Source organism: Heptranchias perlo, chromosome 24 (assembly GCF_035084215.1).
Source record: "Heptranchias perlo isolate sHepPer1 chromosome 24, sHepPer1.hap1, whole genome shotgun sequence".
Classification (NCBI taxonomy): domain Eukaryota; kingdom Metazoa; phylum Chordata; class Chondrichthyes; order Hexanchiformes; family Hexanchidae; genus Heptranchias; species Heptranchias perlo.
In genome coordinates, this window is record NC_090348.1 from 3,990,493 (window position 1) to 4,011,032 (window position 20,540).

General features: G+C 45.6%; 1 protein-coding gene across 2 annotated transcripts in view; it reads left to right on the plus strand.

The window, feature by feature from the left end:
• The first annotated feature begins 2,026 nt into the window (after nt 1–2,026).
• Nucleotides 2,027–20,540, plus strand: part of LOC137341505 (coiled-coil domain-containing protein 38-like) — a 52,440-nt gene continuing 33,926 nt past the window's right edge. Inside the window, exons 1-8 of one of the 2 annotated variants that reach the window (XM_068004626.1) lie at nt 2,027–2,361; nt 5,068–5,160; nt 5,259–5,339; nt 8,571–8,662; nt 11,189–11,357; nt 11,981–12,048; nt 17,880–18,043; nt 19,193–19,273. In XM_068004626.1, coding sequence (XP_067860727.1) covers nt 5,091–5,160; nt 5,259–5,339; nt 8,571–8,662; nt 11,189–11,357; nt 11,981–12,048; nt 17,880–18,043; nt 19,193–19,273 — 725 coding nt within the window. In that variant the 5' untranslated portion in view covers nt 2,027–2,361; nt 5,068–5,090. The remainder of the gene's footprint in view (nt 2,362–5,067; nt 5,161–5,258; nt 5,340–8,570; nt 8,663–11,188; nt 11,358–11,980; nt 12,049–17,879; nt 18,044–19,192; nt 19,274–20,540) is intronic. The other variant, XM_068004625.1, reaches the window with a different exon arrangement.

The following is a 20,540-nucleotide window of genomic DNA, read 5'->3' on the forward strand; positions in this document are numbered from 1 at the left end:
GTGCGGATTATTGTATCTCAGTGCGGTGTGTGCGGATTATTATTATCTCAGTGCGGTGTGTGCGGATTATTATTATCTCAGTGCGGTGTGTGCGGATTATTGTATCTCAGTGTGGTGTGTGCGGATTATTGTATCTCAGTGTGGTGTGTGCCGATTATTATATCTCAGTGCGGTGTGTGCGGATTATTGTATCAGTGCGGTGTGTGCGGATTATTGTATCTCGGTGCGGTGTGTGCGGATTATTGTATCTCGGTGCGGTGTGTGCGGATTATTGTATCTCGGTGCGGTGTGTGCGGATTATTGTATCTCGGTGCGGTGTGTGCGGATTATTGTATCTCGGTGCGGTGTGTGCGGATTATTGTATCTCGGTGCGGTGTGTGGGGATTATTATATCTCGGTGCGGTGTGTGCGGATTATTCTCTGTGCGGATTATTATATCTCGGTGCGGTGTGTGCGGATTATTCTCTGTGCGGATTATTGTATCTCAGTGCGGTGTGTGCGGATTATTGTATCTCGGTGCGGTGTGTGCGGATTATTGTATCTCGGTGCGGTGTGTGGGGATTATTATATCTCGGTGCGGTGTGTGCGCATTATTGTATCGGTGCGGTGTGTGGGGATTATTGTATCTCAGTGCGGTGTGTGCGGATTATTGTATCTCGGTGCGGTGTGTGGGGATTATTATATCTCGGTGCGGTGTGTGCGGATTATTCTCTGTGCGGATTATTATATCTCGGTGCGGTGTGTGCGGATTATTCTCTGTGCGGATTATTATATCCCGGTGCGGTGAGTGCGGATTATTCTCTGTGCGGATTATTATATCCCGGTGCGGTGAGTGCGGATTATTCTCTGTGCGGATTATTCTATCTCAGTGCGGTGAGTGCGGATTATTGTATCTCGGTGCGGTGTGTGGGGATTATTATATCTCGGTGCGGTGTGTGCGGATTATTCTCTGTGCGGATTATTATATCTCGGTGCGGTGTGTGCGGATTATTCTCTGTGCGGATTATTGTATCTCAGTGCGGTGTGTGCGGATTATTGTATCTCGGTGCGGTGTGTGCGGATTATTGTATCTCGGTGCGGTGTGTGGGGATTATTATATCTCGGTGCGGTGTGTGCGCATTATTGTATCGGTGCGGTGTGTGGGGATTATTGTATCTCAGTGCGGTGTGTGCGGATTATTGTATCTCAGTGCGGTGTGTGGGGATTATTGTATCTCAGTGCGGTGTGTGGGGATTATTGTATCTCAGTGCTGTGTGTGGGGATTATTGTATCTCAGTGCTGTGTGTGCGGATTATTGTATCTCGGTGCGGTGTGTGCGGATTATTGTATCTCGGTGCGGTGTGTGGGGATTATTATATCTCGGTGCGGTGTGTGCGCATTATTGTATCGGTGCGGTGTGTGGGGATTATTATATCTCGGTGCGGTGTGTGCGCATTATTGTATCGGTGCGGTGTGTGCGGATTATTGTATCTCAGTGCGGTGTGTGCGGATCATTCTCTCTGTGCGGTGTGTGGGGATTATTGTATCTCAGTGCGGTGTGTGCGGATTATTGTATCTCAGTGCGGTGTGTGGGGATTATTGTATCTCAGTGCGGTGTGTGGGGATTATTGTATCTCAGTGCGGTGTGTGCGGATTATTGTATCTCAGTGCGGTGTGTGGGGATTATTGTATCTCAGTGCGGTGTGTGGGGATTATTGTATCTCAGTGCGGTGTGTGCGGATTATTGTATCTCAGTGCGGTGTGTGCGGATTATTGTATCTCAGTGCGGTGTGTGCGGATTATTGTATCTCAGTGCTGTGTGTGCGGATTATTCTATCCCGGTGCGGTGTGTGCGGATTATTCTCTGTGCGGATTATTATATCTCGGTGCGGTGAGTGCGGATTATTCTCAGTGCGGATTATTATATCTCGGTGCGGTGAGTGCGGATTATTCTCTGTGCGGATTATTCTATCCCGGTGCGGTGTGTGCGGATTATTCTCTGTGCGGATTATTTCTGATCCCGCTCCCGGCCCGGACTCCGCTCCTCGCGCCCCTTGTTTTGATTCTAATTGTCTCCCGTTGAGCGGCGCTCGATCTCGCCGACCCCTCTCACCAATCCGGGCGGACTTTACATCGGCCGGTGTCGCCTCTGACCAATTACTCGCGGGGTCTCAGGCCGGTTAGGTTCCAGGTGGAGGTGCGCGGCGCCTGTGGGTAACGGTCGGCACCCGGGGAGAGGAGCCCGGACCCGGGGAGAGGAGCCCGGACCCGGGGAGAGAGGAGCCGGAGAGAGAGGAGTCCGGACCCGGGGAGAGGAGCCGGAGAGAGCGGCCCGCACCCGGGGAGAGAGGAGCCCGGACCCGGGGAGAGGAGCCGGAGAAGGTCTGTCCCTGTGGGGAACAGGCGGCCCCGGGACTGTGTCCGCCCCTGTGGGGTACAGACGGTGCTGAGCCCGCCCTGGGATTATTAGACCTGTGTCCCTGGGCCCGGTGCAGCTGCCGTTTCCCCTGGGTTGCTGAGGGGGAGGCCCTCAGGCTCAGGGTCCGCCATTCCCTCCACAATGAGCAGCTCCCTGCCGGGGGTCGGGTCAGTGGGAGGCCCAGGGCCCCCGGTGAAGGTGGGGGCCGGGCTCCAGGCCGCCTGCTCCCTGTCCCTGGCCGTGTCGAGCGGGACGGGGACGGGGGGTTGCCAACTCTGATTCAACAGTTTCCTGGAGGTTTTGTCACATGACCTCCATCCGCCCCGCCCCGCCCCACACTCCTGCCATTGGTCACTCCACACGTCCATCCTCACGGTCCCGCCTTCCTCTAGCCAATCAGAATGCAAATAGACTGTTCATTTATCCCATTGGATGATTTTTGACTGTCCGTCAAACGGCCTTCCCCTCCCCCCATGTTTGATATTTTTATAATTCATAAATGTGTTAAAAGAAAATGAAAAAAATCACTTTTTTGTGAAGCCCCTATGATTTTTCTCCCGGGTTTTTGCTCGCGGCAGTGTCCTGGAGATTAATCTTTAATTCCTGGAGACTCCAGGGCGATCCTGGGAGGTTGGCAACCCCTACATTGGGGCTTAAAGCACAGAGTTCACAATGAGGAGGGAATACCCTTTTAATGATCTTGGAGGTCAGGTTGTTGAATGCTTAAAGAAATGGGAATTTTCAGAACTTTGATAGTTGTGGTTTTCCCAGAAATGTAACTTTTAGCTAAGGAATGGGAATTTGTATAGAGATATGCGTCATTGTAGCTCCAGGTACCAAGTGTTCTGGAGACCTCGAGTGGTACTGATCGGTATTGTTTCTTTACTTGGTCTGGGTACGTTTGGTTTAGATTATTTTTGCACTACCTGTGAATATTAATAGTTGGGCTATTTAGAAAAAAATGTGTCTAAGTCCCTTTAGGATTTTGAGCAGATATTTGGGGTAGCTTTAATGTAGTTCCGTTACTGTGGCCTAGCAAACCACGAGGGTAAAGTATCAGAAGGCTGCCGATATTAGTGCCAGGGTTGGGAGAAAATTAGAAAAAAGATTTAATTTTTTTTCACAAAATAAGTAGTGACAAAGACCAAGAATCGTATCTATAGACATCAGTGTACAATAACCAGGGTAACTTACCTACAGTCTGTTGGATCCTTCTCAGTGTGTGGAATATATCTCCAGCAAGATACAATTCAAATACCAAAGATACACAGCAATGTCTCAGTAAGGTAAATACTATCCAACCATGTCTACCACGGAAGCAGAGAGCTCTTGACTCTCACACTGGCCTGAACAGCTACTAAACATTCAGTGTGCATCAAACCGAGGTCCACACGCTGATACACACTCAAACATCACCAAACAACTTTAGAACCAATGTTTTGAATTGTTAAATTTTATCATGGCCTAGAAATTGCTGGAAAAATAATGGCGAATTGATGGTGCCCGCCATTATTAGTTCACAAAAAATCCAGCAATTTGCTGGGAAGAGATTCGCCATGAGCCCCGATTCTCCACAAATTGCTGGATGATTTGCTCCACTCCGCCGTTAGACGCGACAAAACCGAAAAGATTGCAATCTCGCCGGGAGCCTCCCCATTGAAGTTGCATATCATGAAATTGCTGGATTTGCGCCGTAAATGTGAATAAATCTCCCGCAGTTATTTAGGGCTGGTAATTCATGCCGTAAGGACCATGTTAATGACGTGATTTATGGTCCTGACATGAAACTCAACCTTGGAAGCCCAGAAAGGGAACAAATGAAGCTGTGGAAACTCACTCCACAGGTAGTCAATTGTTCCTAGAGGTTTTTAACACTTTGTAAAAATCTGTCTTAGCAGTAATTTTGTGCCAGTCTTGCTGTCCACACTTCTGTTAGTGTCAGGATGTAAAGCTGTTTTGACACTCAGAAATGCAAATTAGATTTGTTTCAGCAAATAATTTAGGGATACAGTATGAGTGAGACTGTTTGTAGATTTCACGCACCTATCCTGCCATTCCCCCATTACTAACTTCTGGACCAATACAACAATTCCTAAACACAACTGGGTTACAATGTCCTCTTCTGCTTCTTAATTTTTTTTCTTACTTTTCCTGGTTGTTTCTCTCTCTACTCTCTCTCATTCCACTCTCTCTTTCCCTCACTTTATTTTTCTTCTTGTATCTAATTCACCCTGTTTCCCCTTTCCATCGTTTGCTCTGTTTCTTTTGTTTCATTGGTTAAGGAGATAGACCATTGAACCCGACGTTCAGGATGTCCCAGATGCAACGATACCATCACTGTGCTGTTATCAGTTCGCATTTGCGGCAAATATAGTGTGATCTGAAAGGTGAGATAAAACGCCCAAATCACCTCGCTCGCCGCGAGATGCGCCATTGCAGCAATTTCTGGGCCAGTATATTGTGATTTAAATAGCATAATTTAAAATTATATCGTGAAGAAAAGTATTTATATTAAAGAAAGTAAACTAAGCACTTCCCATTGGTGATGTTTACCCATAGAATCATCATTAATTGTAGCCCTGCACTGGGATAGTCCAAGTAAGTAAGTTTCCCAAGTACGTAGAGGTCTCTGTTCATTGGACTAACAGATGGTGATATTTGTGATCCAGGTTACTATAGTCCAGCTGAAACCATGGCCGCGGGTGCGGTTAGAAACCTGCCGTCAGTACCTAAAGCTCCCGGGGCTACAGTTAGATTTCCACGTAAGTGATGCTTGTTCAACCTGCTACTCAATTGCAAAATATTTATTGGGACTTTTGTTTTAAAAGTTTAACACATTTTTTCTTTGTTTTTTGGAAAGTCCTAGAACAGACATCACAAACGACAAAGGTAGAGAAAGTGATACTGAGCAGGAGCCTTCTAGAAAAATTTAAATGTCCAGGTAAATGAGTTTAAAATATTCAGTGCTGCACACATTATAGGATGTTGGATCTTGGGTACAGCACACATTATGGGATGTTGGATCGCTGGTACAGCACACGTTCTGGGATGTTAGATCGCTGGTACAGCGCACGTTATGGGATGTTAGATCGCTGGTACAGCGCACGTTCTGGGATGTTAGATCGCTGGTACAGCGCACGTTATGGGATGTTAGATCGCTGGTACAGCGCACGTTATGGGATGTTAGATCGCTGGTACAGCGCACGTTATGGGATGTTAGATCTTGGGTGCTCAGAGGGCAAGTGTGTGCTTTGCTACTGTTGGTGTAGCTGACTCAGGCAGTATTTACGGAGACCTGGAGTCAGGCAGGAGAGCTGCATGACCCTTTAGATGGAGTCGGTGCAAAGCCAATGGAAACCTGAATAAGGGGAAAGAGAAAGTAACTTGGAGGATAAGAAAAACATTACAGGGGCTCAAACCTTTATTATAAAATTCTGTGCTACTGCAATGAATTTATAACCATGTTTATGTCTGCTGTCAATTTTTAGTAATATTTGATCAGATACACATCAGCGATTTTATACAGTGATTTCAATTGCTGCTGTATCTGATCTGAAAAGTAACTCCGCCTGTAAAAACCCTCTGTTTTTAGTTTTGGTAAATACAACCAGCAAGAACACTGACGTTGATCTCTCAGAAGCCTGGCCTCGGCAGAGGATGGCTAAGAGCTGGAATTGGGAGGGTATAAACTGTTTCACAAGTACAGACCCACAAAAAGAAGGGGATCAGTTGTATTATTGGTCAGGAGCGAGATAGGAATGTTGCCTATACCAGCAGAAGAGGATAAGATTGAAATAATTTCAATAGATGATAGCCAACAGCAAATTATTAATTGGTAATAGCTATTGACTACCGGTGCAAGGTGAGAAGGCAGATGGGGAGCTGTTTGGGCAGACAAAAAGGCAGCGAGTGGAACATCAGAATGAGTTAATCAGGGGAGGAGTGGTGTTTAATATGCCAGAGGTTGAATGAAAAAATCAGTCATAGATTATTTCCTTACACAAGATGTGAGACAGGCTACAGAGCAGAAGTTGTGTCAGATTTGGTGTTTAACAATTCACCAGAGCTGGTTACTAACCTGGAGGCTGGTGAGCACCTGGGATCCAGCAACACTGTTGTTTATTTTAAGTTAAGGCCAAAATTAACAATGTAAGGGGACAGAACTGTTCTTGGCTGCCACTTTCCATGGTGTGTATGACCATTTTGGGTACACTAATGGTGTACAAGGCTCTCAAGAACAGGGAAACAATTAGACCGCTCGAGCCTTCAAAGCCACAAGGTGTAATTTGATGATTCTTGTGGATTCTGTTGATCTAACATAAACAATAGCAACTTATATTTGTGCAATACTCTATGTAAAAGAATTTCTCCACGTGTTTTACAAGGGAGGGGATTGAATAGGAGAGGTGATCAAAAGCAGGTTCAGCAAGGTAGGCTTTCGAAGATGGGATGAAAGGTAGCTGGGGAAGTGGGTTAGATAGAGAATACCAGAAGTTAGGGGCATAGTGGCTGACAGATCAGACTCCCAGGTGGTGCAAAGGGCAGGGGTGCTGGAAGAAGCAGTAATCCCGAATCAGCAGAACAAAGGGCGTGGGTTGGGGAGATAGGGATGGAGAAGGTTCCCTATATGTGGACTGGGGGGATTTGGGGATGAGAACAAGCATTTTGAAATTGAATTGTTGGGGCATGGGGTGCTAGTGTGGCCTGGCAGCTATGAGGGTGATGGGGAGAGCTTCAGGGTTCTGAATTAGCCAGACATTGTAAAGGGTGGAAGAGGGAAGACTGGCAAAGATGGCATTAGAGAATTAGATTCTCAAGGTAGTGAAGACATGGACAGAAGTTTCAGCAGCAGTGGGAATAAAGTGATAGTGTAGGTGAGCAATATTCAGAGGTAGAAGGAAGTGGTTTTGGTGATAGACCATGTGTGCGATTGGAAGCTCAGTTCAGGGGTGAACCGAACGCTAGGGTTATGCATCGGGGGGCTCTGCCTGACAAGGCTGCCAAGGAGATTGGTTGGAGTTGGAGTCGAGGTGTTAGCAAGACTAGCTGACATTGAATTGTAGGTTATTTTGACTCATCTAGGACTTCAACGTCAGATGGTAAAATAACAGCCTTGGAGTCAGTGTAGTAATGGAAAGAGTTGGGGTGCCATCAAGTGTATATGTGGATGCCGTGCTTGTGAATGATCCTGAGGGGTAATTGATGATAGGACGGCAATAAGAATGGAACCCTGGGGCACACTGGAGAGGATTGGGAGGAGAAACCATTGAAGATGATGTGTTGTGACGTATAGGAGTGGGACTATGAAAGAGTAGTGCCATGGAGGTTGACCACTGAGGATAAGTGTTAGAGAAGAACGGACTGGTTGATGGTATCGAAGGCCGCAGACAGATTGAGGAGGGATGTAGAGCTGTGTTCACATCCACCTACGATCAGGTTAGCCACGATGCTGCAGCCTAACTGGAAACCAGTTGGACGGAGTTGAATATGGAGCAGTGAGTGGGCTTTGCCTCTATTGCGTGGCAATGACATTTGGAGAGAAAGGGCAGGTTAGTGAGAGGGCAGTAGTTGGGAACTATTAGAGGGGTTCAGGGCAGCAGTTTTAAAGGGGTGAGAACACTGCACTGAAGATATGCAGAGGCTCAGAATGTCATCAAACATGGGGGTCAAAAAGAGCATTTTGGATCTGGGCCAGAAGTGGGTCAGGCAGGAGGTGGTGAGCTACGTGGAGCAGATGGGTCTGATGGGGGCTGGGTGAGTGAACAGATGGAAGAGGTTTATTTAAGAGGAGGAGTGGGGGCACGGGAGAGAAAGGGGCAGTGGTGGTCAAGGGAAGAGACTGGATTTTGGAAACAAATGTCTATGAGTTCCTCACATCTGGTACCAGAAGTGGGAGGTGAAAGGAGGTGATTCGATTGATTGGGGAAGGAGCGCTTGGGGTCAATCTTGATCTTTGGGATGACCCTGGAGCAAAAGGAAAATTTTGGTCAGTTGCATGAAGTATCTTATCTGGGTGTCCACAATCGCCATCCAGATGTTGTTGTTCTTCTTCTTCAATCATTTTAATCTGTGAAATTTGAAACATGCAACACAAGATTATGAGGAAACTTTTGTAGTTTAATTAGATATTTTCTCCTCCCTCCCTCACCCCCCCAACTTGTGCAACAACCAGACGAGGGTGAGAAAGGTTGCCTGAAAGATCCGTTTACTATCACTGCGAACGTAGATACGATCCGAGAAAATTTACAACTACTGCAACGAAAGGTAAAAGCTGAATATTCTGCAGCTACCAGCAGATCAGAGTTCTAAGTACGCAATCTCGGAAATCTTTGTAACTTTGCTGAAACCCCCCCCCCCCCCCCCCAGAATAATATAGTATGAGCGCTAGTCGACATTCCCTTACTTTCCCCGTGTCGGTGTGTCCTATAAACAACAACAACCTGCATTTATATAGCAACTTTAACGCAGTAAAACATCCCAAGGAGCTTCACAGCAGCGATTATCAAACAAAATTTGACACTGAGCCACATAAGGAGAAATTAGCTCAGATGACCAAAAGCTTGGCCAAAGAGGTAGATTTTAAGGAGCATCCTAAAGGAGGAGAGAGAGGTGGAGAGGTTTAGGGAGGGAATTCCAGAGTTTAGAGTCTAGGCAGCTGAAGGCACGGCCGCCAGTGGTGGACCAATTTAAAATCGGGAAAACGCAAGAGGCCAGAATTGGAGGAGCGCAGAGATGTCAGAGGGGTGTAGGGCTGGAGGAGGTTACAGGGATGGGGAGTCCATATCAATTGAGAATGAGCATTTAGAAACGGCCACTTAACGGGTGAAGCAAGATTGTTATCCAGGTATTGGAACTTTAAAGAGGGGTTAATGGCAATAGATGGAACTGTGTACGGAGGGAGTGAGATAGTAATGTGGAAAAACTTGGGTAAAGAAGTGCTGCACACAATGCACGAGAGACCTGTGGGCATTGAGAAATGCAAGAACAGAAGGGAGTGGGAGGTGGCCTAATAGCCCACAATAAATCAGGACATGAACAGGAGTAGGCCATGCAGTCCCTCGAGCCTGTTCGCCGTTCAGTTAGACCATAGCTCATCTGTACCTCAATTCCATTTACCTGCCTTTGTTCCATATCCCTCGATGCCCTTACCTAACAACATACCTTTGCATCTCAGTCTTGAAAGCTCCAATTGCCGAAACAGGGCAATGTTGCTGGTGTGGTAGCAAATTGCTCGTCCTGCTTAAAACATTGGCGGCATAACCACTGCAACCACACTCCGAACCTCCTCAGAGAGAGTACTGATCTGTTCACTGAACAAGGAGAGGATTACTTGACAGATACTGACTTCTCAACATTGATATCAGCCGTGGCTCAGTGGGTAGCACTTTCGCCTGAGTCAGTAGGTTGTAGGTTCACAGTCCCACTCCAGAGACTTGGGCACACGATCTAGGCCGATGTATCAGTGTATTACTGAGGGAGTGCTGCATTGTCAGAGGTGCCATTTTTTGGATGAGACGTTAACCCGAGACCCCGTTTGCCCCTTTATGTGGACGTAAAAGATGGTACGTCACTATTTGAAGACGAGCAGGGGAGTTCAGTGTCCTGGCCAATATTTATCCCTCAATCAACACTATTATATATATTTAAAAAATTATCTGGTCATTTATCTTGTTGCTGTTTTGTGGGAGCTTACTGTGCACAAATTGGTTGCCGTGTTTCTCTGTTACAACAGTGACTACATTTTAGAATTACTTAATTGGCTGTAAAGGGCTTTCGGATGTCCTGAGGACATGAAAGGTGCTATATGAATGCAAGTCCTTTCTTTATTACGCAACCTAATTAGAGGTAAGCACAATACAAAACAGTACAGCAAATTGGTATAAATTACAGGAAGACCTATTGACCCCAGACATATTGGGGTGGATTTTCAACTTGCTGCTTGGATGTTAAGCTGGCATTGTGGATCAGCCCACCCCCTCCCCCCGGCACACATGCGGTTTCCAGAAGTTGCACAGAAATAACGGTGAGCCCTGTTAGCCTCGCTGTTATTTTGAGAGGAAAATCCGGCCCATTATTCATTAGACACATGTTTCTGTGGATCTCTGCAGCCCTGCCAATTTGGAGGAGCAGCTAGGTGATGGATAATACTAGATTACCTAACTAGATGATGAATGTTTCTACTCAAATAGAAAGAAAGACTTGCATTTATATAGCGCTTTTCACAACCTCAGGACGTCCCTAAGCGCTTTACAGCAAATGAAGTATTTTTGAAGTGTAATCACTGTTGTAATGTAGGAAATGTGGCAGCCAATGTGTGCACAGCAAGATCCCACAAACAGCAATGTGATAATGACCAGATAATCTGTTTTAGTGATGTTGGTGGAGGGATAAATATTGGCCCAGGACACCGGGGAGAACTCCAATGCTTTGAAATAGTGCCATGGGATCTTTTACGTCCACCTGAGAGTGCAGGCGGGGCCTCGGTTTAACAGCTCATTCGAAAGATGACACCTCCGACAGTGCAGCACTCCCTCAGTGCTGCACTGGGAGTATCAGCCTGGATTTTGTGCTGAAGTCCCTGAAGTGGGACTTAAACCCATGATCTTCTGACTCCGAGGCGAGAGTGCTGCCCACTGAGCTACGACTGACACAGTTTCCAGTGTTTGCGGAGGTTTGAGGACTCCAGAGAAGTGGTGCTGTGAAGGAAAGGGATTGGTTTCTACCACACTGTGTAAGTGACCATTGCAATTGTCTCCTGTGGTAGAACCTAATCCTTGTGCTTTCATTTAGGGGACAATAAATGTTCGAGATCTGCCTGGTCATTATAAAAGCACCTATGCATCAAGGGAAAAAGCTCATGCTGGCCGGATGCGAAGATTTGCTTTGGAGATTGAGGTGGAAGAGAAAGAGAAGCATGGAGTTCATGAAGATCGCTCGCCTATGTGTTTGGCCACTGGAGGTAAATGCTTTGGGGAATTTCTTTTATATTTGTTTTTGGGTGTGGGTGAGTGACAAAGCTGCCCATCCCTAGTTGCCCTGAGAGCGTGGGTCATAAGCCTTCTCCTTGAATTGCTACAGTCCTGGTGGTGAAGGTGCTCCCACAATGACATTATGTAGGGAATCCAGGATATTGATCCAGTGACGATGAAGGAACGATGATACATGTCCAAGTAGGATGGTGTGCATCCTGTAAACCGCCCACAGTGCATCCTGTAAACCGCCCACAGTGCATCCTGTAAACCGCCCACAGTGCATCCTGTAAACCGCCCACAGTGCATCCTGTAAACCGCCCACAGTGCATCCTGTAAACCGCCCACAGTGCATCCTGTAAACCGCCCACAGTGCATCCTGTAAACCGCCCACAGCGCATCCTGTAAATCGCCCACAGTGCAGCCATGTTGTTGCAACATAACTGAAAACATTAATATAGTTCTAGTTTTGGAACACTAACATTACAAAGGGATATTTTCTGTGGTCAAAAACCTAATACAATGAGAATAGATTGGAGAAGGATAGGAAAACACTCCACGAGGGGCCAGTAGAGAGCAGGGTTTCCATATTAAATACTCTGGTTTTGAACAGGTGGCTACGTTGACAAAGATGGAGTTAAAGACTACATTTATCAACGGCGACAACAATTCTTATTGCAGGTACTTTTCACGATCTTTTTATCTCTTAATACCTCTTTTGATGGCCTCCTGCATTATTGAATATTACCCAGGAAGTGTAAATTCGATATAGTGAAACCTATTTAAAGAACACTTTTTTAAATTCACTCTTGGGATGTGAGCATCGCTGGCAAGGCCGACATTTATTGTCCATCCCTAGTTGCCCTGAGATGGTGGTAGTGTAACTGAGGCGATTGATAGGCCATTGCAGAGGATAGCTAAGAGTCAACCATATTGGTGTGGGACTGGAGTCACATATAGATCCAGACCGGGTAAGGACGGTAGGTTTCCTTCCCCAAAGGACATTAGTGAACCAGTTGGGTTTTTCGACAACCCGACAGCTTCGTGGTCACTTTTATTGATTCCAGATTTTTAAGATTTCCAGCTTTTTAAACAGAATTCAAATTCTCAAACTGCCATGGTGGGATTTGAACTCACGCTTTCTGGATCGCTAGCCCAGTAACATAACCACTACACCACCTGCACACCATTACACAGCTGCAGTACATAACAAGTCAATGAAATACCAACCATGGACGATCCGAAATACAACACTAGGGTTCATGCTCCTTCCTTATGTCATTACCATCACCACCATGGGTCAACTACCGGCAATCTCCTGTGATTGTCCTCCACGTTAAGGCTGTGGCCTGACCCCTGGGGTTGTGTTTGGGACGGTCCACGGTTGCTCTTTTGTTGACTTGTTCTGTTCTGCGGCTCCGACACTTGCAGGTTCTGGACACCGTCGGCTAATTCAAGGATTAGTTCATCCGCCTTTTGGTGGCATTTCCTCCATCGAGGGTCCTGTTCCCCACCTCCTTCGAGGGTCCCGCTTCTGTTCCTCCCCCTCCCCTCCAAGGGCCCGTCTGCCTGAAGCCGTCGGCACTTTCTGGAGATGGCCGAGTTACACGGTGTGGAGAGGCTTGTTTCTTTATGGTTTGTGCCACTAACATCATGTGTGAAGTAAGGGTGCAAGTTTGGAACATTAAGGACCACCTGGGTCCTAGGGACCTTGTACAAAGCTGCGGGATCTTTCTTTGCAGTAATTTTGTTCTAATCTAAACTCCCTCTTCGCTTTTATCCCCTCCTCCTGCCATTGACTTCTTCAGCTTCAAATTGACCAAGAACTTTCAATGAATGAGTGATAAACGCAAGTCCTTTTTCTCTCTTGCCTCGACTAGTAGACATCCAGCTGTTGCAGGGCGAGCCGGTGCAGCCAGCGGTTGTCCAGTGATCAGCACTCCGCACTAAGGTCACGCCAGCCTTGGCTCGAGTCTGAGTCGTGACATGGCGTCCTCCTTCTCTGCGACCCAGAACACTTGACCGCCAGCGGGTGGAGTTCACCGCTTCTCTGGGTGCCCTCTGTGACTGCTGGGCACTGCATGGCATATTGCTTGATTTTCCCCGACCGATTTTAATTTCATTATTTGAGTTAGTTTATATTTTGTTTAAAAATCAATTTGGGTTGGGCCAGCCCTCTGTCTCTATAAACGTTGAAAATCATGTATCCTCTTGGACTTGGCAGTATCCCAAATCCACTTGTCTAATTTAGAACAGGGTCCCTTTGTTGTGGTATACAAAGGGACCCTGTTCTTTGTATACCACAGCAAAGAATGGTATACCCTTGAGCACCAGCATGGGGCATCTGCTGGCTTCCCGGGTACCTCCTGTGCCCACTGGGCACTACATGGTCGGGTTTAGTAGATTTTTGCAAATTTTACCGTTTTGATTTCTGTGCTTGTTTCTTAAAAAAAAAAGTGCCAGTTTGGGTGTGAAGTCCCTTCTCAAGCTATTGGTGATCGCCTCCCAGTAATGGAGGCACCTGTTGTATCTGCTTCCCCATCACAAACAGCACCTCTTTTTTTGTGTACCCGTGTTTGCAGTTTCAGGTATATATAAAATATATTAAAATACCTTGCATGCATTTTCTGTTGTCACACTTTCATTAACATTTTTCTGATCGGCTCAAAGTAAAACAGCAGCAAATCAGAACTGAAGGGGTAAGGAACTGAAAGAAAAATTATAATGAGCCAAAAAGGTCTTCTGAGAACTTACCAATAATATTTTTAAAAGTTAGGAAAAAAGGTGAATTAATCAAATTACTCAAAATGCTGTTTGAGAAAAATTTTGTATGTCATTTTTTCAGTAACTGAAATTTCTAATGTTCAAAATAAAAACATCGAAAGATTACATATTTTACAACAATAAATTTTCTCGCTGAAATGTATTTTAATATCTTTGTTAACATTTTTACTTCAAGGCTTAGTCTGTCTCAAAAACCTAGGCTTTGCTTGGATATTTTCTCCAGAAAAGTTGAACAGAGTTAACTAACACATCTGTGCACTTTAAGCAAGTGTAGTTTTCAGAACGAACCAGCATGTATCAGATGGTTTCTCTGAGTTGATGTCCTTTCGCCCTGTGAGGATTTTAAACTCTCAAAGCTTTATTTCAGGCAGGATACACATTTTTTTTATTCATTCATGGGATGTGGGCATTGCTGGCAAGGCCAGCATTTATTGCCCATCCCTAATTGCCCTTGAGAAGGTGGCGGTGAGCCGCCTTCTTGAACCGCTGCAGTCCGTGTGGTGAAGGTTCTCCCACAGTGCTGTTAGGAAGGGAGTTCCAGGATTTTGACCCAGCGACGATGAATGAATGGCGATACATTTCCAAGTTGGGATGGTGTGTGACTTGGAGGGAAACGTGCAGGTGGTGTTGTGCCCATGCGCCTGCTGCCCTTGTCCTTCTGGGTGGTAGACGTCGCGAGTTTGGGAGGTGCTGTCAAAGAAGCCTTGGCGAGTTGCTGCAGTGCATCCTGTGGATGGTACACACTGCAGCCACAGTGCGCCGGTGGTGAAGGAAGTGAATGTTTAGGGTGGTGGATGGGGTGCCAATCAAGCGGGCTGCTTTGTCCTGGATGGTGTCAAGCTTCTCGAATGTTGTTGGAGCTGCACTCATCCAGGCAAATGGAGAGTATTCCATCACACTCCTGACTTGTGCCTTGTAGATGGTGGAAAGGCTTTGGGGAGTCAGGAGGTGAGTCACTCGCCACAGAATACCCAGCCTCTGATCTGCTCTTGTAGCCACAGTATTTTTGTAGCTGGTCGAGTTAAGTTTCTGGTCGAAGGTGATCCCCAGGATGTTGATGGTGGGGGATGCAACGATGGTAATGCTGTTGAATATCAAAGGGAGGTGGTTAGACTCTCTCTTGTTGGAGATGGTCATTGCCTGGCACTTGTCTGCAGCGAATGTTACTTGCATCATTTAAAATATTGATAACTGCTTTTCTAGTATAAACTGCTTAGCTTTTATCACACAAGCTAACTGGTGGGAACATGGTAGTGGGAGGCATATGATCGTCGAATCATAGAATCATACGGAAGGAGGCTATTTGGCCCATCTTGTCTGTGCCGGCTCTTTCAAACAGCTATCCAATTATTCCCACTCCCCTGGTCTTTTCCCATAGAAGTACTTATCCAATTCCTTTTTGAAAGTTACTTTTGAATTTGCTTCCCCCACCCTTTCAGGTTGTGCATTCCAGATCGTGACAACTCGCTGGTTAAAAAAAATTTCTCCTCATCTCCCCTGTAGATTTTTTGCCAGTTATCTTAAATCTGTGTCCTCTGGTTACCGACCCTCCGGACAGTGGAAACAGCTTCTCCCTATCTACTCTATCAAAACCCCTCATAATTTTGATCACCTCTATCAAATCCCCCCCTTAACCTCCTCTGCTCTAAAGAAAACAATCTCAGCTTCTCTAATAATAAAAGCAGAAAATGCTGGAAACACTCAGCAGGTCAGGCAGCATCTATGGAGAGAGAAAAGAGTTAATGTTCCAGGTCGATGACCTTTCATCAGAACCTGCTGAGCGTTTCCAGCCTTTTCTGTTTTCATTTCAGATTTCTAGCATCCACAGTATTTTACTTTTGCCCAGCTTCTCTCTCTCTCTCCACATAACTGAAGTCCCTCATCCCTGGGACCATTCTAGTAAATCTCCTCTGCACCCTCTTCAAGACCTTTTCATCCTTCCTAAAGTGTGGTGCCCAGAATTGAACACAGTACTCCAGCTGAGGCCTAACCAGTGATTTATAAAGGTTTAGCATAACTTCCCTGCCTTTTGTACGGTGATGGCCATTTCAGCCCTCATTCTCCTGGATCACCCTATCCCTTGAGGCTACCAGACCCTGCCTCCTTGGTAATGCCTAACCTCACCAATGCTCAGGACGCTCTTCCCCAAAACTGGCCCACTCCTTCCCCGCTCCCCCCTCCCCAATCCTGGAATGATGACAAGCTGCTAGGTTACTCCACAATTCCCCCAGAACCCCTCTGTCTGGCCCAGTGCTCCAAGAACTCCTCGTCAAGGTGGTCCCAGATCACAGGACCCCCGCCCTCTCCCTCAAAGTAGTGGTAAACTTGGAGATTCCCCATCCCACTACTGCCATACCCAGGGACCCCCTCCCCCCCACTGCTGTGTGTGCGTGCGTGTGTGCGATGTTTTAAAGTACACAATTTGACACCACAATTGTAACATGCTGTAATTACTGAATAACCACTTAAATACAGTGACGTATTTGGAGTGTCTCTGCAAATTACCTCAGATACAATTCCAAATGTCATGCTTTGGTTTTTTCTGTTTCTATATACGTATATAAAAACAAGAAGTCAAGTGGTTGATTCTATTCATTCCCTGAGGGTATTTTGTTGCCAGCCCTTCTCCATTGGTGGGGAGGTTAGGGCGGGGCTTATAAACAGCAAGTCCCGGCCTGATTTATGAATAGCCAGACTCGCTGTCAATCGTTTATTTAAAAAAAAATATTTGCAGGGAGTTGCTGACACAACACATCCTGGGAGGAATGGCATGCTCCCTTGTCGAGTCTCTCCAGCTGAGAGTATGTGGTGTGACAATCCTCATGAACTCAAGTCTGGATTCTCGGACTGGCACTTCAAACACAGAAAATGAAACTGCATCAGGAAGTTCAATATTTGTATGTTTTGTCATTTTTTTATGCCTTTTATTATTTCCAGAAGTTATTTCCAGCAGTAGATCCTCAGCTGCAAAACAGATGATCGAAGCAATACTCCAAACCATTTGTAGGACAGTTTCACATGGCATTGCTTCGTCTCACATTTATTGCTCGAATTTGCTGACTGCTCGTTCTGGTTTTGTTGTTTTCATACATCCTTTTCCCTACCAGTCATTTTTGTCCTTGCTAGTCCCAGTTTTTAAATATTTGTTCTTGGATGACACTGGCAAGGCTGCATTTATTGCCCATCCCTAGTTGCCGCGAGGGCATTAAGTGTTGACCACAGTCCAGTGAACTGGAGTCACCTGTAGGCCCAGACCGGGTAAGGTCGGCAGGTTCCCTTCCCTGAAGGGCATTAATGGGGGGGTATTAGCACACAAATTAGTGATGAGTTTAATTTCCCAACTTGCCATAGTGAGATTTGAACTCACGACCTCTGGGTTGCTGGTCCAGTACCACAGGCACTTGGTACAGTACCCGTCCCAGCACAGCCCAGACCTGAGCCTTCTGATTGATACGTTGCCAGATCAGTGCAGTTGTGATTTGTTGCTCTTTTATGAATATGAATATGAAATTTGAGCCAATTAAACGCAAGTGTGACGCAGAAATTTATATGTGTAACGCTGATTGGTGATGGATGCTGTAAATATAATGAGATGCTGATTCCTCTCGAGTGTCAGGTAAATATAACGTGCTGCTCACTTTCAAATGACAACGTCTGATTCATTTATAAAGGCAATGGCAAGGTGTCTTCTTCACGTCCCTAATTCAAACTCTGTTGGTTCCCTGTAGTATTCATTAGGAGCGAAAGAAGAAACAATAGCATCCTTGGAACAAACAGTCCATAAAAAACAGCAACAGCTGATTGATGATGAAAAACAACTCATGGAAAGTAAACTGACTGTTGAACGTTTAATGATGGAAAGTCAGAGTAGGAGAACAGAAGCAATTCTACGGTATTTTAGGAGTGGTAGTCATTTATTGAATTGAGTAATTTTAAAGAAATAATTCGATCCAATATGGCATTGTGGGACAGTAAAAGACTATACTGCCCGCATTATGCATTGCAACTCACAATGTGGTATTATTCACTGAGTGGGAGAGTACACGACTCTATACTGACCGCACTATGCAGCGTAGCTCAGGGGACCCACCTCACTTTTAACAATTTCCTTTTCACTGATATACTTGTGAAATATTTCACTGTTCCTTTTTAATGTTTTTTGAATTTCTTTTCTGCATACTTTTCCTTCTGCTCTTAACCTCTTTTTTTCTCATATTCTTCTTTTAGTCTTTTCATTATTATTCTTATAGTCCTAACAGGCCCCCTCCTCTTTTAATTGGTTTCTACCCTTTTTTATTTATCCATGGCATCCTAAGATGAGTCTAGTCGTCTTTTTAATGGAATATATTTATCCTGTACAACAACTTCCCCTTGGTACTTTCAGTACAGAATTGGTAATCCCACACACATCCTTTCCCGTTTTCCCCTTTTGCGATTGGCGAGGGGCGGTTATCTCAATTGCTTATTCTGTAGGCATTTGTGCTTATTCTCAAAGTAGGACCCCTTCGTTGTGCAACGGTTTATCACATTTCCCGTGCTTTGCTTCGCATTTATTCGTGTCGAAATCCCGCCGGCCCACTTAATATTCTGAGATTTTTAAAATACTTGGCAAAAGAACCAGGGGCAGATGAGATTTAAATAAAGGTGTTCAAAAATTGGGAGGCAGTTTTGATACAGTAAATAAGGAGTAACTGTTTCCACTGGGAGGAGGGTCGGTAACCAGAGGTCACAGATTTAAGATAATTGGCAAAAAACCAGAGGGGAGATGAGAATTTTTTTTTACGCAGCGAGTTATGATCTGGAATGCGCTGCCTGAAAGGATTGTGGAAGTAGATTCAATAGTAACTTTCAAAAGGGAATTGGATAAATACTTGAACAGGAAAAATTTGCGGGCCATGGGGAAAGAGCAGGGGAGTGGGACTAATTAGATAGCTCTTTCAAAGAGCAGGCATAATGGGCCGAATGGCGGCCCCCTGTGCTGTCTCTATGATTCTATGAGATCCTTTACAACTCATGTTAATGCTTTAATATATTCTTTTAGAGCAGAGGAAGAAACAAAAGAAAAATCTCACCGAATGGCTGAAGTAAAGATAGCTACTGATCAACTGCTAAGAATTAAAAGGTAACTTATGCAATGTTTGTTTTGAGCGTGTAGGCGTGATATAAACTGCGTGCATAACGACATAATGTAAAATCTGCTCTCAGGTGTTTGTAAAAACCCCCAATGGTAAGAAGAAATAACACTTTAATTTAAAGTGTGGTGAGTCGTGGCTCGGTGGGCAGCACTCTCACCTCTGAGTCAGAAGGCCGTGGGTTCATAGTCCCACTTGAGCACAATATCCAGGCTGACATTGCAGTGCAGTACTGAGGGAACGCTGCGCTGTCGGAGACTGTCAAATGAGACGCTAAACCGAGGCCCCATCTGCGCTATCAGAGGGACATAAAAGATCCCATGGCACTATTCGAAGAAGAGCAGGGGAGTTCTCCCCAGTGTCCTGGCCAACATTTTCAAGGCCTGCTCCAGATATTTAAGCCCATAATCTATGCTGAAACTTCAGTGCGGTACTGAAGACTGAGCAACTGTGCTGGTCCAGAAACCCATGAGGTTAAATGTGCCTAAGGGAGTTGTAAAGGCATCAGCAGCAATCAGTGATGGTAAAGTGCTCAGTGCTTCATATACTTGCGGTGAATGGATTAGTGCCATTGACTTTGCTAGCTGGAGCTATGTGCTAAGAGCTATAAGACATGAGGGACAGATTGTTGGCCTGAGTTTAATACTGATGCTTCAGTGGTCCCCTAATTTGGCCACTAGTGATGGGCTGAATGGCCTTTTAGTAGCGATATGTTTGAGGTAAGACCACACTAGTTCAGAGAAACCTTCCCACATTGTTGATTGCAATCTGTATCCAGGATGGCCCAACTGGATGGCTTCCTGGATAGCAGAACCCCATCCAAGACATCGTAGCAGGCAGACCATGTGAAGTCATCGCCCTCTGCTGCTTAGCCCCAAAAGCACAGAGTTCTTGCAATGTGGCAACCATCTTGGTCGGCATTTCCTCGCTGATGGATGTCAGTATCGTCACTCAAAAGTGCAGCACGGCCCTATGTCGGAGATACAGGCACTCGGCCTGCTCTGAGTCATCTCTATAATGCCTGTAGATAGTGTCCCTTTTTTTTCTGGTTTAGTAGTAAAAGAAAGAACTTGCATTTAAAGAGGGTGAGTAAAGTTTTTAGTCATCTTAAAAACCTGTCATGGAAAAAAAAGAAGAATTTGCATTTAAAGAGCATCTTTCACGACCTCGGGACATCCCAAAGTACTTTACAGCCAATTAAATACTTTTGAAATGTAGTTACTGTTGTAGGAAACGCGGCAGCCAATTTACGCACAG